Source organism: Equus asinus, chromosome 10, assembly GCF_041296235.1.
Source record: "Equus asinus isolate D_3611 breed Donkey chromosome 10, EquAss-T2T_v2, whole genome shotgun sequence".
In the NCBI taxonomy this organism is placed as follows: Eukaryota; Metazoa; Chordata; class Mammalia; order Perissodactyla; family Equidae; genus Equus; species Equus asinus.
In genome coordinates this window covers 65,213,042-65,226,639 of record NC_091799.1, presented here as the reverse complement: position 1 = coordinate 65,226,639, position 13,598 = coordinate 65,213,042, and the positions used below count along the sequence as shown (strand labels likewise).

Below are 13,598 nucleotides of genomic sequence, written 5' to 3'. Positions count from 1 at the left end.
CCTCTGGCACATACTCCACACATCACACAACAAACGCTTCAAATACAGCCAGGTTCTCAGATTGCTTTATGTGCTTTATTTTTCCAGTTTATGGGAAATGCAAATTCTTTGATTTAGAGATTGTATCTCATGGATACTTATTCTATGTTTTCCTCAGTACTCAGCACAATGTTAGGAATAGAGATTTCTAACGTTTGGTTAGTTTTTAACAAGAAGTTAACCCAGGCAGAATATTGATTAGTTAAAACGACCTGACTTTTCCATTATATAAATTTTGAGCTCGAATGTAAATTGCACCTAGACACTAAATTGCTTGGGCTAAGTTAAGAATTAGTTTTATTCTTAGTTAAGACAGCCCAGAAGAGTAAAGGGCTAGCCATTTGATAGGCGATTTTTATTTCTTTCTGAAGATATACTTGAGTTCTCTCGAGCATGAAAACACAAGACCAAAAAGACAGGTGCTCCAGCCCTCTGGCTACACAGCAATGTAGACAACATTTGTTACCATCTTCCTTAATTTTTCAGAAGAAATAGTCTTTTGCATAAAAATCTCCACGTTCTTATATGTTGGCTTAAAAAATTTAAGCACTATGTTAATCAAACAAAACATTTTATGTCAGAAACTATGACTTGTTTTGTAGATCCAGACCTGGTTTCAAATATAAATTAAACTGAAAAAGTTCCAGAAGACATTTTTGAGACAATAAGTTCAGTAATTAAGTGTTCATTTTCTACCACAGGACATAAACTGGAACATTTCTGGGCAAACCAAGATGTGTGGTCACCCTGTCTACCTAATATCTAATTGGATTTCAAAAAATAAAAAGGAAAAAAACCTTTGATCTTGACCTACAATGAGTGACACAATCACTTTTCAGCATGGGTAACAAAAGAAAGCTGATCAGAGAAAGAAATTAGCTGAGTAGCCAACTTGACTATTTAACAGAGGAAAGACTGCACAAGGCACAGAAATACTCCTATTCTAGAGGAAAACTCATGCCACAGTCATATATTTTATACCCAGTTCTGGTTTCATTTTAAAACTAACAAAATTTAGAGTGACTCAGCTGGCCTTTGGAACTCTTTCAACCCTTTTTTCAACAGTGTAGAACTGACATTGGTGATATGACAAGAATCTATAAGCCATGTTAAAAACTATGAACTTGTTTTGTATTTAATCTTTACAGACCTTATTCTTTGTGCATCTTTTTTCCCTCCCAAAGATGCTAGGCCTGCATCTCAGACTAACGACATTTTCTCCTAGAGAGTAGAAAAAGCTGTGATTAGTAATAAGAGTAAAAGTATTTCAATAAAGAAAAATCCTAGGTGATATTATCTTTTCTTTTGCCTTGACCTAGGCTTAAGGAAAAACAGTGTCATGTCTGATTATATTTCTTTAAAAATATGGGAGGGATGTCAATGAAGGGTGAGGGAGAATATTGGATACCTGGCAGATTTTCAGCTTGCAAAAATTTGTGTTTTGATGTTGTGATTAAAAGATTTAAAGTGCTGGTGACACAAGTTTAAGAGAATTGCCATGACTTTGGTTTTTTGTACAAGTCAAATGTGAAATATCTGTGTGTTACGATGAGAGAAATGTATTTCTGGGACACAAGAATGTTGTCACGGTTTCCTACCAAGGTGCAGCTATTTATAGATTACCTTTGAAACTGTGAAGATAGTATAGCACAGGAGGATGAGAGAGGATAAAGATCAGAAGCCTGTGTGCCTTTAAGAGGTGAGCAGAAAAGAAGAGCTCGCAAGGTAACTAAAGAAGAAAATTCAAAGAGGCTAAAGATTCAGCAGAGAACCATGCTGTGGAAGAGTGGATTTAAAGAAATAAGTACTTGTCCTCAGTACCAAATGTTTCAAAAAGGAAAATCAGATGAGAGCCAAAAATGAAACCACTGGATATGGCAATCAGGATGGCGCTGATTACTTTAGCATGAACAGTTTCAATAGAGTACTGGGACTAGACACAGCTACCAATGGTTGGAGAATGAATGGAGTTCAAAACAGTGAAACTGACAAAGATCGAAAGCACATACATGAATGTTAAATAGCCAGATGACATCAAACATAGACCCAGAGTGAAAAATATAACCTAAATTATTCAACATTCAGTCTAATATTTGGAAGGAGGACTAAATTTTGAATGTGTGAGGAAGGCTGTGTTTGGTATGACATTTGTCGTTTTCCACTGTTTTGACTTAGATCTGGCACCTAGCCTCTTTATTTCTCAGTTTCATCATCTACGAAGTGGTCTACTACCCTAGAATAACAATTAAATGAAATGATACATGTGAATGTGCTTTGAAATGTGTAAAGCCCTGCTTAAGTCTACATTCTTCATGTTGTTGTGTTGTTATATTTCACTGGTGATTAGTTTGGTGAAAAGTCTAAATCCATTGGTGTTAAATATCATGCGTTGGTATTATCTTTATCTAAACCCTGTTTTCAAAGTCCTGTGCCTCTCCCCAAACTACAACTTGAGCATCCCATTTCCAATCTTTTTCTCTTATTTAAAAAAAAAGCTCGGGCAGAGCACAGAGGATGTTTAGGGCAGTGAAATTACTCTGTGTGGTACTGTAATTGAGGATACCTGTCATTATACGTTTGTACAAACCCACGGAATCTACACCACCAAAAGTGCACCCTAACGTAAACTCTGGACTTTGAGTGATTATGATGTGTCAGGGTAGGTTCATCAACTGCAACAAATGTACCATTCTGGTGGGTGATGTTGGTAATGGGGGAGGCTATGTGTGGCGCAGAGGGTATATGGAAAGTCTCTGTGCCTTCTGTTCAATTTTGCTGCGAACCTGAAACTACTCTAAAAAATAAAGTGTATTAAAAAAAATAAAAGCTGAGCGTTTTTAAGCCTAGTTTAAATGTCCAGGTCATATCTCATTTAACATTCCTATTCTTCCCTTGCAAATCTGCCTGCATTCCCAGGGACTGGAAGTGTATCAGGAAGAGGGGTTTGATCCACACTTTCACCTTTTCTGTCTCTCCTTTGTCTAGTTCTTACTCTTCCAGGGTCAAGAGACGGAAGGAGGGCTGGGAGACAAAGAAAGGGCAGATGACTCTATCTAACTGGATATGAATTATAGTTCTCTCTTGGCTTCTCTGGCTAAGCTGTCCTGCCACCCACCCTGTTTTCTGTGACAGACATCCAAGTGCTGGTTCCCTTGTGTAGGATGTTCAGGGAGTCCTGCAGGCCTCTCCCACTACACAGTGACATGACATGGGAGATTTGCTCAGGTTCCTTCCCTTTTAACATTCCTTCAGCTCCCTCCTGCCTCTGTTAATATTCCTCATAGGCTCCCACACCCCATCCAGGAGACAGCCCTCTCAAAAGTGAGTTAATGGCAAAATGTGTCAAGTGCAGCTACCTGCTGTGATGTTTGTTGATCCATGAGAAACTCACTTCACCTGGCCATGCTAACCTGTGGGAAGTCAGGCTTCTCTACTGCTTCCCCCTACTCAACCCTGCCATCTCTTTCCAGGTCTCAAATACCCCTATACAAGCACAGATCAACAATTCTATTGCCTAAGCAGACATCCATCCAACCAGCCAACTGGCACGTGGCTTGTGTGACTGAAAGCTCCATCCCTTTGGAAGGGGTCTGGCTTGAGTCTTAGTTGCCAATTTTAGGGTGACAATAAGAGTCCCACTCAAAAGCCTGTTATCCTTTAAAGCATCGAGCATTTGATCTGATGCAAGCATTTTGAATTGCATTCTGTGAAGAAAAACAATCACCAACCTTGACTAAAAGCTCTGAGCTGCCTGCCTTTAAATATTTATCCCCCAGGTTTTGACGAAGTTGAGCATAATCAAAATCCCACTGGGAAGAAGTATGTCAAAAAGATTAATTAGAAAGAAAGCAAAAATGGCGTCTTTCTCTGCCTTTGTGTTAATCGTTCTTTGAAAACAAGCTCTTAAATAAAATAAATGAAGGTGCCTTTGCACAGTTTTGATTGTCAATTTTATTAAGGTCTTAAAGAGAGTTCATCTGAGCATTTAGAAGGTGTTTACTGAAAAGTGTCTCCAACTTTCATGAGCAAAAACACACAATTGGTCGATATGTTAGGGTCTCACTGACAATGGAGTCAAAAGCCCCTTATAACCAAGCTATATATGACTGTTTCTCTCTTCTAGGAAAGATGAATTGCCATGGTAACACCGCCAAGAAATAATAGGTCAAGTTTTATCCTTCTGCCTCAGGCTTATTTTATTAGGTTTTACTTAGAAGTGAATGCTATTGTAAAATGAAGCTTTGGGTATTTAAAAGTGAAACATTATGACAAGAAAATCTGATCAATAAAATCTGCTGGTGTGAAGAGGAAGGATGAAGGACAATAGGTAGGAAGGACATCTAAATTGATTGAAGAACTATTTAGAGGCCAGTTTATTAGCACTCTCTTCTAAAATATGGGCTTGGTTTACAGGCGCTTGTCTAAGTGTGTGTAAATGAATTCAAACTGACTGTTTGCACAAGATCAGTAGGGAAAAGTGGTTTGTAAATTTTATTTTAATGGAAGATTAGCTGCTGTAAGGAAAAAAATTCTTATTTCATTTTAAAAATAAATATGCAACAAGAAAGCATAAAATATTTAAGCTTCCCGTTTTGTTCACTATTTTTATAAGACTATATTCAATGTTCCTTTATGCCTGCCTCTTTATGGAAATGAAAAATAAATACAACTTGGGAGAAGTAACATCATACAGAAGAAGTGATGTGTAATAATCAGCATTTTATTGTTTCTGTTGTTGGGGAAGCTTGCATCTTGTTAGATTTTTCTGTAACAGCATCTCAACCATTTGAGGATGAAAATTTCAACATGAAGCAATTTATAATTTTTGTCATTTCAGGCAATGTTGTTCTGTCCTTCTAATAACCATATATGTATGTATGTATACATATGTATGTATATATACACATAAATATGTTAAGATCTACTTTTTTAAAGCAATAAGATACATCAACTCGCTCTTTTTTGAGCAGAATTAATTTTACATAAATGGGGTATTTTAATGCATTTTAGCATAACATCCATGAATTCATACAGTGAGACTATGTTAGACTTTTCCATAATACTGCCTTTAATTTTCTATGTTTTCTCCTCTGTAAAGTAGTAAACGGATGTGTGGGTAGCTGTGAAATTATATTGCTTTCTCCCTGATCATGAAGATTGCAAACTGGGTCAGTAACTGTATTAGTTTCCTGGGGCCGCCATAATGAAGTACCACAAACTGAGGGGCTTAAAACAACAGAAATTTATTGCCTCACAGTTCTGGAGGCTAGAAGTCCTAAATTAAGGTGTTGGCAGGGCCATGCTCTCTCAGGCTCTAGGGGAGAATTTGTTCCATGCCTCTCTTTTAACTGCTAGTGGATGCCAGCAATCCTTGGCATTCCTCGGCTTGTTGATGCATGGCTCCAGTCTCTGCCTTTGCCTTTGTGTGGCCTTAATCTGTGTGTTCTGTGTCTCTGTTTTCTCTTCTTAAAAAGATACTAATCATAGGATTAGGGCCCACCCAATATGGTATGATCTCATTTTAACTTGATTACATCTGCAAAGACCTTATTTCCAAATAAAAGATCCCGTTCACAGGTCCTGGGGGTTAGGATTTCAGCATATCTTTTGGGGAACACAACACAACCCGTAACAGTGACTAGGAATTGGAGAACTTCACCACTGAGCAGATGGTCTCAATTACAGTTTTAAGTTTCTAAGCTGTCTGCTTCTTTGGAAATGATATTTTCACGATTTTATTTAATCTTTTCTAGACATGTAGGGAATATAATATTCTGATTAATAAAATGCTTTTAATGTGTCGAATTTTAAAATATACAAAAATATGTCTAGAATAGAATAAATTTAGTATATACCTATCACAGTCCCTAACTAGTAATGTGTTCACTAAATGTTTATTGAATGAATGAATCAATCAATCAGTGTTAATATTAAGCTTTATTGAGCATAATTTAATCTTCCTTTGATGATTCAAAATAATTCCTATAGGTAAAATGTAGCCAATACAAGTTATGAGATTACTACTTGCTTGAATGCTAAATGACAAGTGTTTATTCCATTCCACGTCTTTGTGTCCATTTGGAACTCACTGAAGTGTGTTTTATGTCTCATGTTGCAATGCATCCTCCATTTCTGTTGACTTCCTCTTTGGGTTATTAAATATTATTTCCTTTAGCTTAATTAAATTGCTTTTGTTGATCAGTTAACACCAATGTGTTTTGGTTTGGTTTCTTTACCTATAAACTTACTTACTTTAACAGGTACCAGGATTGTCTATCCTTCAGTCTATTTTTCTCTGTCTAGACATTCAATAAATGTATTTTGATTGTGGTGATATTATTTGAGTTATGTTTCTTTACTAATGGTTACTTCCATTTTCCCTTTAATCCAACACAGAGAGAAGTAATCACCAAAACAAAAACCAAATTACAATATAACCCAGACCTTACAAACGAAAGCTCTTTCCTCAGTCTTAAAACTGCACATTATCTCTGCATGACCTCAGAATGCTTTCACAATGCAGTACATACAGTTAAAGGAATAAAATGTTTCATCAGAGAACAGACTGTAAGACAAGAATGCCTAAATTCAAACTGAAATTGATACTGGCTACTATTATCAAGCTGCTAATGTTTTCCATTTTACAGTCTTTTCTTCACAGTTATTCAAGTATTTGCTAATCAAACTTATCATTAAGGCCAAAAATTCCTCCTAAAAACATGAGGGAGAAATCAAAATGTTTAAACCAACTAAAATGATTTTATTTTTCTTAAAAGAGAGGAAAATGAAGGAAAAAATTTTCATTATTTAATCACTTTTTTAATCCCTCATTTTCTCTGGAAGAGATTTATAGTGGTGGTTTTCAATCACCAGAAACCTATATTTACAGTAAATCAGCAGGTATTCCTAGCTATTAGAATCAATGGGGCAGAGGAACAATGCAAAGCCAGAATTTGGAGACATTTTCCTGAGCACATTGAGAAGAGGTACCATTTCAGTCACTTACCTTCGGAGAATGTTCACATTTAATTACATTAGTGGCTCTTGACATTATAAAATGTTCTTTTCTTTCAAATATAATCTTGTATCATCATTAGTAAATGTCAAACATAATGAAGTGTTTTTCTGACTTCCTATTCTTCCAGATATCATGGGAGAGAATATGCTAATGAGTTTGTAATTCTGAGATTGTTTTCTGTGCTCAAAACCAATGCAGAACCAACTTGGTGTCTGTTTATTAGCTTAGTTTTACTCTTTTTTTTCTTTTACTTGGAAAGAGAATTTCCTTTTTATTTCTTACCACACTTCCTCTGTTTGGTGCAATTTCTTATTCTCCCTGAGAGTTTTTAGGTGATGACTACTTCCAATTACATTGTGTTTCTGGGGTCAAGTCAGAATGGTGTGGAAGGTCCTGCCCTTTGCTGTGACTTAAGTGCTATCTGAAAGCTTCTATTTTTTTTTTTTCTTAGAAGCTTTTTTTTGTTCTCCTTTCTCTATTTTTAAATTTTGAGACCTAATGGCTATTCAACCCTGTGGTTTCCTGTAACATCTCAATCAAAATATAACGGGACCTTGATTTCTGCTCTCTCAAAGACTAAATATACCTACAGTGTGAAATTGGTGTGTTTTATAACACTAGAACTAGTTTCTTTTATGTCAAAATAAAATTAACATCACATGAAAAGGGAAGGCATCACTGGAAGGGGTCAAGGAGAAAGAGATAATGCCATAGTTTTCCAACACAGTATTATTCAGTGTCTGTGTTGAAGACATGCTTGACAGGAAGGGTCTGGGTCACCTTTTAGCAGTGCCTCGGGTATAGTGGCTGTTTGCTCCTATTGAGAAATTATGGAAAAGCTATCTGTTGTACAGAGAAGGCAGCAGGAATGAGGTCCCCAATCTTTAAGAAGGTTGCTCAATCAATCCAAAAGGATATTTTACCAAGAGAAAAAGAAAACCATTTACAGCGTTTCACAATAGGCAAAAAAAAAAAAAAGGTAATTTTATAGAAAATGTGTTCTGGAAAATATGAACCCAAGTCAAAAGTGGATAAGTTTTATAGAATGACTAGTTATAAGGGGTTCTGTTCCCCAGAGAGCTAAAATATATTACACAACCTCTGATTATACCTCGCTCTTTAAACATGGTACTTAGGAATTTGGTTCTCTAACTTTCTTCCTTATTTCACATTTGGATATACTGTTAATTGAATTAGATCCCACAAATATCCAAGAATATCCAAATAAGCTCAAGATTTGCTTCTCTCTGCCTAACAAATTTGTATATTTATCCCAATTATGTGCAACTTATGATATCCATATTTATGACTAACACCTACACTTTCAAATTTATAAAATACTAAGCAATGTATAATAAAATATTCAAATAGTTGACAGGTAAATTCTATTATAAGGGCATGAAACTATGCAGCATTACATTTCTATTATTATGCTTGAGATTCAACTCTTTTTATAAATTAATTAGCTATTTATGAGCCTATTAATAAAAAATTTTAAAAATTAGAATATTTAACATTTTTTAATGATTTCTAATACCATTTAATATATCAAAGATATTAACTTTTGGTCTCGCTGGTACCATGCAAATATAGTTCCCAGTTTATCATTTGTTTATATATCATTTCAATTTTATTTATAGCATTTTTTTCTATATTCAAGGAGTTGTCAAATGTTCATTTGGTGAAATATATGTTTTCCTTTTTGTTTTCTCCTGTTGGTGGTATGTTTTAAAAGCTCTTCACTGATTTTGCTGTATTTTTGCTATCATAGTCTGTTTTCATCTTACCTTTGCAACCTTATCTCTGTTGTATTACCTAATGAATATCTTCCAATCAGGCCAGCCTTATCTCTGCTCCAAGAGTAGAATATAATTGTTGCTGGCTTCATGAAAAGTCACACCCTTAGCTAATTTTCAAGTTCCGTTTCACACCACCACGTTCTCTCAGAATCCTTCGCTGATTTCCTCAGCCTTCTTTGATCACCCTTCTCTGAACTTGCAGGAGCTAAATAGAATATAGCGCACAAATCAGGAGAAAATTGTAAGCAATCTTGAGTTTCCCACTGTTGGTCCAGGTGGAGTGTAAGCATCCAAGCAGGAGATACCTACGGGTGATGAACAGCCTATCCAACATGAGCCCAACCCAACAGTGAGATCCAGGAGATATTAGCTGCATTTTGATGCTAAAGGAATCTATTCTTGTGCCACCCAACACATTAGCTTTCACTTAAAGACTTCTTAAGTCTTAGGGGGAGCTGGGATGCACTCTGTGTAGAAAGGAGGCATCTCTAGGAGAAGGGGAGCAAGACGATCCACGCTGAAGTCGGAAAGAAGGTAACATTTCAGTCCAAAATGCTAAGCACCTAGAGTAACAGCAGAGAGAAGTCAGAGCCCAGTCTCCAGGGAAAGTGGTGAAGGGGGTTGTAAGTGACATCCCAGGTCCCGAGAAGACAAAGGGGCAAGAGCTGGTAGAATTTAGGAGTAATCTCTTGAGCTACACTATATAGTTCACATGACATATATGGGTTGTTTCAGTGACATAGCTGCCTCTGATTCCCAGATTTAACTGTTCCATGCCAGCTCTTTTGCAGTCCTGGAACCCCTGTATTTGTAAGCTGCTATTTCCCATCCTGTGTTAGCCTTGCCTCCCCAAATTTCGGGAACAACAGCCAGTACGTGCCGTTTACTGACCACTTTTTGCGTGCCAGGCTCTGTGTGCAGCACTTCACATGCACTATTTCATGTAACCCTAACAAGCATGGTGGACCTTAGAGGTGGTCACTTCACGGAGGTTCAGTGGCTTGCCCACATTCCCCCAGCTAACTAAGGGGAGAGCAGGAATTCTAGATCTGTCTGACTCAAACTTCCACACAAAGAAGATATTTTTAATCTCATTTTACAGTTGAATAACTGATACTAAACTGCATGCCTTTAAAAACAGGGTCTTTTTCATAAACTTCTTTTTTCCCCCACAGTGTCTTGTTCATAGTAGGGAGACAATAAATACATAATGATGGAGCTAATGTACTCCTCTGGCTGTAAACTATACAAAAGCCACACCTTTTGATATGTATGATCTTTCTTTTTATTTTATTTTCTATAGTTAGATGCTACTTAATAAGAATGAAGCTATGTAGAAGGTACTTTGAACTAGATCTTTACGAAAAGAGAATTTTTCATAATAATGCAGAACTGCCATATGAAAACTATTAGGAAAAACAAGACTGAAAAATATGCGCAGCTGTACACTGCAAGTACAATTTAGACTCTTTATGGTGATTATTTCTGGAATAACCACTTCCCCTAAAATGTATTGCCTTATTTTTTGAGAGATTATTATTATTATCTTTTAGGACACAGCAGGCCAGGAAAGATACAGGACTATCACCACAGCTTATTATCGTGGGGCCATGGGCTTTATTTTAATGTATGACATCACAAATGAGGAATCCTTCAATGCAGTACAGGATTGGTAAGTAAGAACAAATGCTTTCATTACTACTGATTTTTTCATGCCACTCTCTCTTCCTCCTCACACCACAATGTAATATGTGTGTTTATTAAATACTATGATCCCATTTGTGCTTTGTAAAGCAGACAAATGCTAGCTATGCTCAGAATTGCTATTTTGGAATTGATAAGAAATCATTTTGGTGCTTTTTCTACATTTTGTTCATTCCGGTGCTTTGCATCCTGTCATCACTAGCTCTGTGGAGACTAGCGCATTGCTTTTATTCTTTAAAATATAAATAATGAATGGTTTGGAAGTTTACTGATCTAAAATAGGGATCTGGGAACTATGAACCACAGGCTAAATCTGGCCTATGAGCCAAATCCGGCCCACCACTTGTTTTGTAAATAAAGTTTTGTTAGAAGACAGCCAGGCTCATTTACTGCTTTCATGCTACAACAGATTTAAGAAGTTGCAACTGAGACCATGTGGCCCACAAAGCCTAGAACATTTCTATCTGGCCCTTTACAGTAAAAGTTTGCTTACCCCTTGTATAGATTTGTTAAATAGTTTTCAGTTTTTCTCCAAACTGAAAAGTTTCAAGGACTGGGATGAAGAAAAAGGTAAAACTAAAACCCTTTCTGACTCATGGCTGCGTGAAACCATCTGAAAACTCCTCTCTGTCCGTGATGAGTGTGATTGGCAGTGGGGGGATTACTGCTGTGGCTGCAGCTTCCTTCAACCTGTTCCACCAGCACCTGGGGAGGAGACACTGAAGAGCCCTTGGTCATGGTCATGAATTCAAGCAGCAGGACTGAACTGGTCTGCTTTTCTGGGGAAAGAGCCAGAGTTTAGCTCGAGCTTTGTGTGGTGTTAGGAGGAAAACGGAGCTCCTATTGGTGGGACCAAGACTGAACAGACAGCCCATTTTAACTCCAAATACAGCTTGTCTTCTGTAAGGAAACTTTAGCAACACAAAAACGAAATAAACCACGTTCATTTTTTTCCCTGTTTTACACGATAGTAGTATCCAAAATGATTTTTTTTTTACATGTGTATCAGCTCAATGAAGGTCAGATGCTATTAAAAACTGAAATTTGCTTTAGATTTTTAAAAATTTTTAATTGTTCATCTGAGAAAATACCTACATCTTTCTTACTAACACACACTTGCAGTGCAAAAAATAATACCATTGACAATAGCAATGCAAAAGGGAAATCTATAGCAATAAACTGAAAAAGACAAGTTTAGGAACAATATGAAAAAATAATTATCTTCCACTGAGAGACATAAAAGAAGGCTTAAATACCCTTCTTTTTAGCAGACTGAATATTGTAAAAATGCTGGTTCTTCTCAAATTAATTTATAAACTCAAGGCAATCCCAATTAAATACCAGCAGGTTTGGTATAAAATGAAATGAAATAGAGTCCAGATACAGACTCAAATCTATACAGGAATTTAGTTTATGACAAAAATATCATTTCAAATTAGTGACAAAAAAGTGTGCAATTAATAGTGTCGTGATATTTAGTTAATTGCCACGCATAGCTCTGGCACGCATATTGACATACAAAATGGTCATTTTAACGTTGACCGTTTCCTCTCAGGAAATGGTGAGACCCAGTGCCCCCAGGCAGGCAGTTTTCATGAATCAAGTTCCAGACTTGAGAGTCCTTAATGCTCTTTGCACCTGTAGTTCTTGCCCTGTTGTTTCAGTGAAAGTTATATGATTACTGAGCATACATGGAAGGATAAATTGAGTTCATTAAACCCAAATGGCCACAATGCCAGGAACCATGCTATCAGTACCCCTGCCTCTTGCATCAGAAAGGAGATGGAACAGTTCAGCTCCCTCATGCCTTCCTCCATGCCTTCCTTCTGTAAACCCCGTCAGTTCAGCTTCAAACCCACCAAAGCTTCCTCACCTGTCAACAGACCTTCTGCCCTATCTCGGCCCTTCTCTTCCTTCAATTCTCTTTTTGACTCTATTTACCCACTCTTTCCTTTTGAGGCTCTGTTTCTTGTCTTCTGAGAGATGCATTTTCCAGATGAGTCTTGTCTCTCTCTACGACTGCTCCTCTTCCTATTTCCTAGATTTCCCTCCCTCCTTTACCCTGCCAAGTGTAAGCATACCCCTGTGGGGTTTTCTCTTAGGCTTATTCTCAGTTTCCTTGGCCATCCTATCCACTTCATTTATCACTTATACCAGATGGCTTCCAAGTTCAAATTTCTGGCCCCAGTCTGTCTTCTAGACTGCAGTGTTGCATTTCTAGATGCCCAGAACATTTCTCCACTTGGACATCCTGCTGACACCACAAAATCAATTATCTTTACTTGCAACTTCTCACCTTCTTGACATCATTACTTCTATTCATTGAGACCCTAATGCTCTGTCACCCAGGGCTCACTCTGAGTCCAGCTCTAACCTCCAACCATCCCAATCTGGGGCCTGATCTGGCATAGTAATTTTTTTCTGAATATCTTTTGATTCTGCTCCTGCCTTTCCATTCCTTCTATGACCATCATTGCTCAGCTTCTTATTGTTATCTTTTGCTTCTACCCTCATAGGAACCTTCTAATTAATCTTTCTCCCTTTAGATTTCTTCTCATCCCAAGCCATCCTATCTCACTGCTGCTATAAGAATCTCCCAAAAGAACATGATCCTAAAGATCATGGAAGACCCCTGCCCAAAAGCCACGACTCACCATTGCCTCCTTAATTAATTAAAACTACCTCAGTCTGACTCTCAAACATACCACATTATGGAGCCACTGTATCTTTATAGTCTCATCTCTCACTATCGTAGAGCCAAACTGAACTGTTCACGGTTTCTAGAACCCAGCTTCACCTTTCCAACCTTTGTGTTTTTTTGCTTTGATGACACTCCCTGCTTTACATATCTTTTTCACAACTTCCCACTCCACCTGTCCCACACGTCTAGATCTGTCAAAAACCAACAAAGCCCATCCATAAACTCAACCTTACTTACTCATTTTTTTCCTCCACAATTGTATGATCATTGGTTTATTAGAGTTTTTTAATTCGTCCAACAAACATTTATTGAATACCTACTCTTTGACAATCTGCCA

The 13,598-nt window shown here is 37.2% G+C and overlaps 1 protein-coding gene across 2 annotated transcripts in view; it reads left to right on the top strand.

Moving 5' to 3' along the window:
* RAB3C (RAB3C, member RAS oncogene family) overlaps positions 1-13,598 on the top strand; it is a 261,295-nt gene that overhangs the window by 106,403 nt on the left and 141,294 nt on the right. For both annotated transcript variants that reach the window (XM_014860388.3, XM_014860387.3), the window contains exon 3: positions 10,410-10,528. In XM_014860388.3, the coding sequence (XP_014715874.1) occupies positions 10,410-10,528 (119 nt within the window). The remainder of the gene's footprint in view (positions 1-10,409; positions 10,529-13,598) is intronic.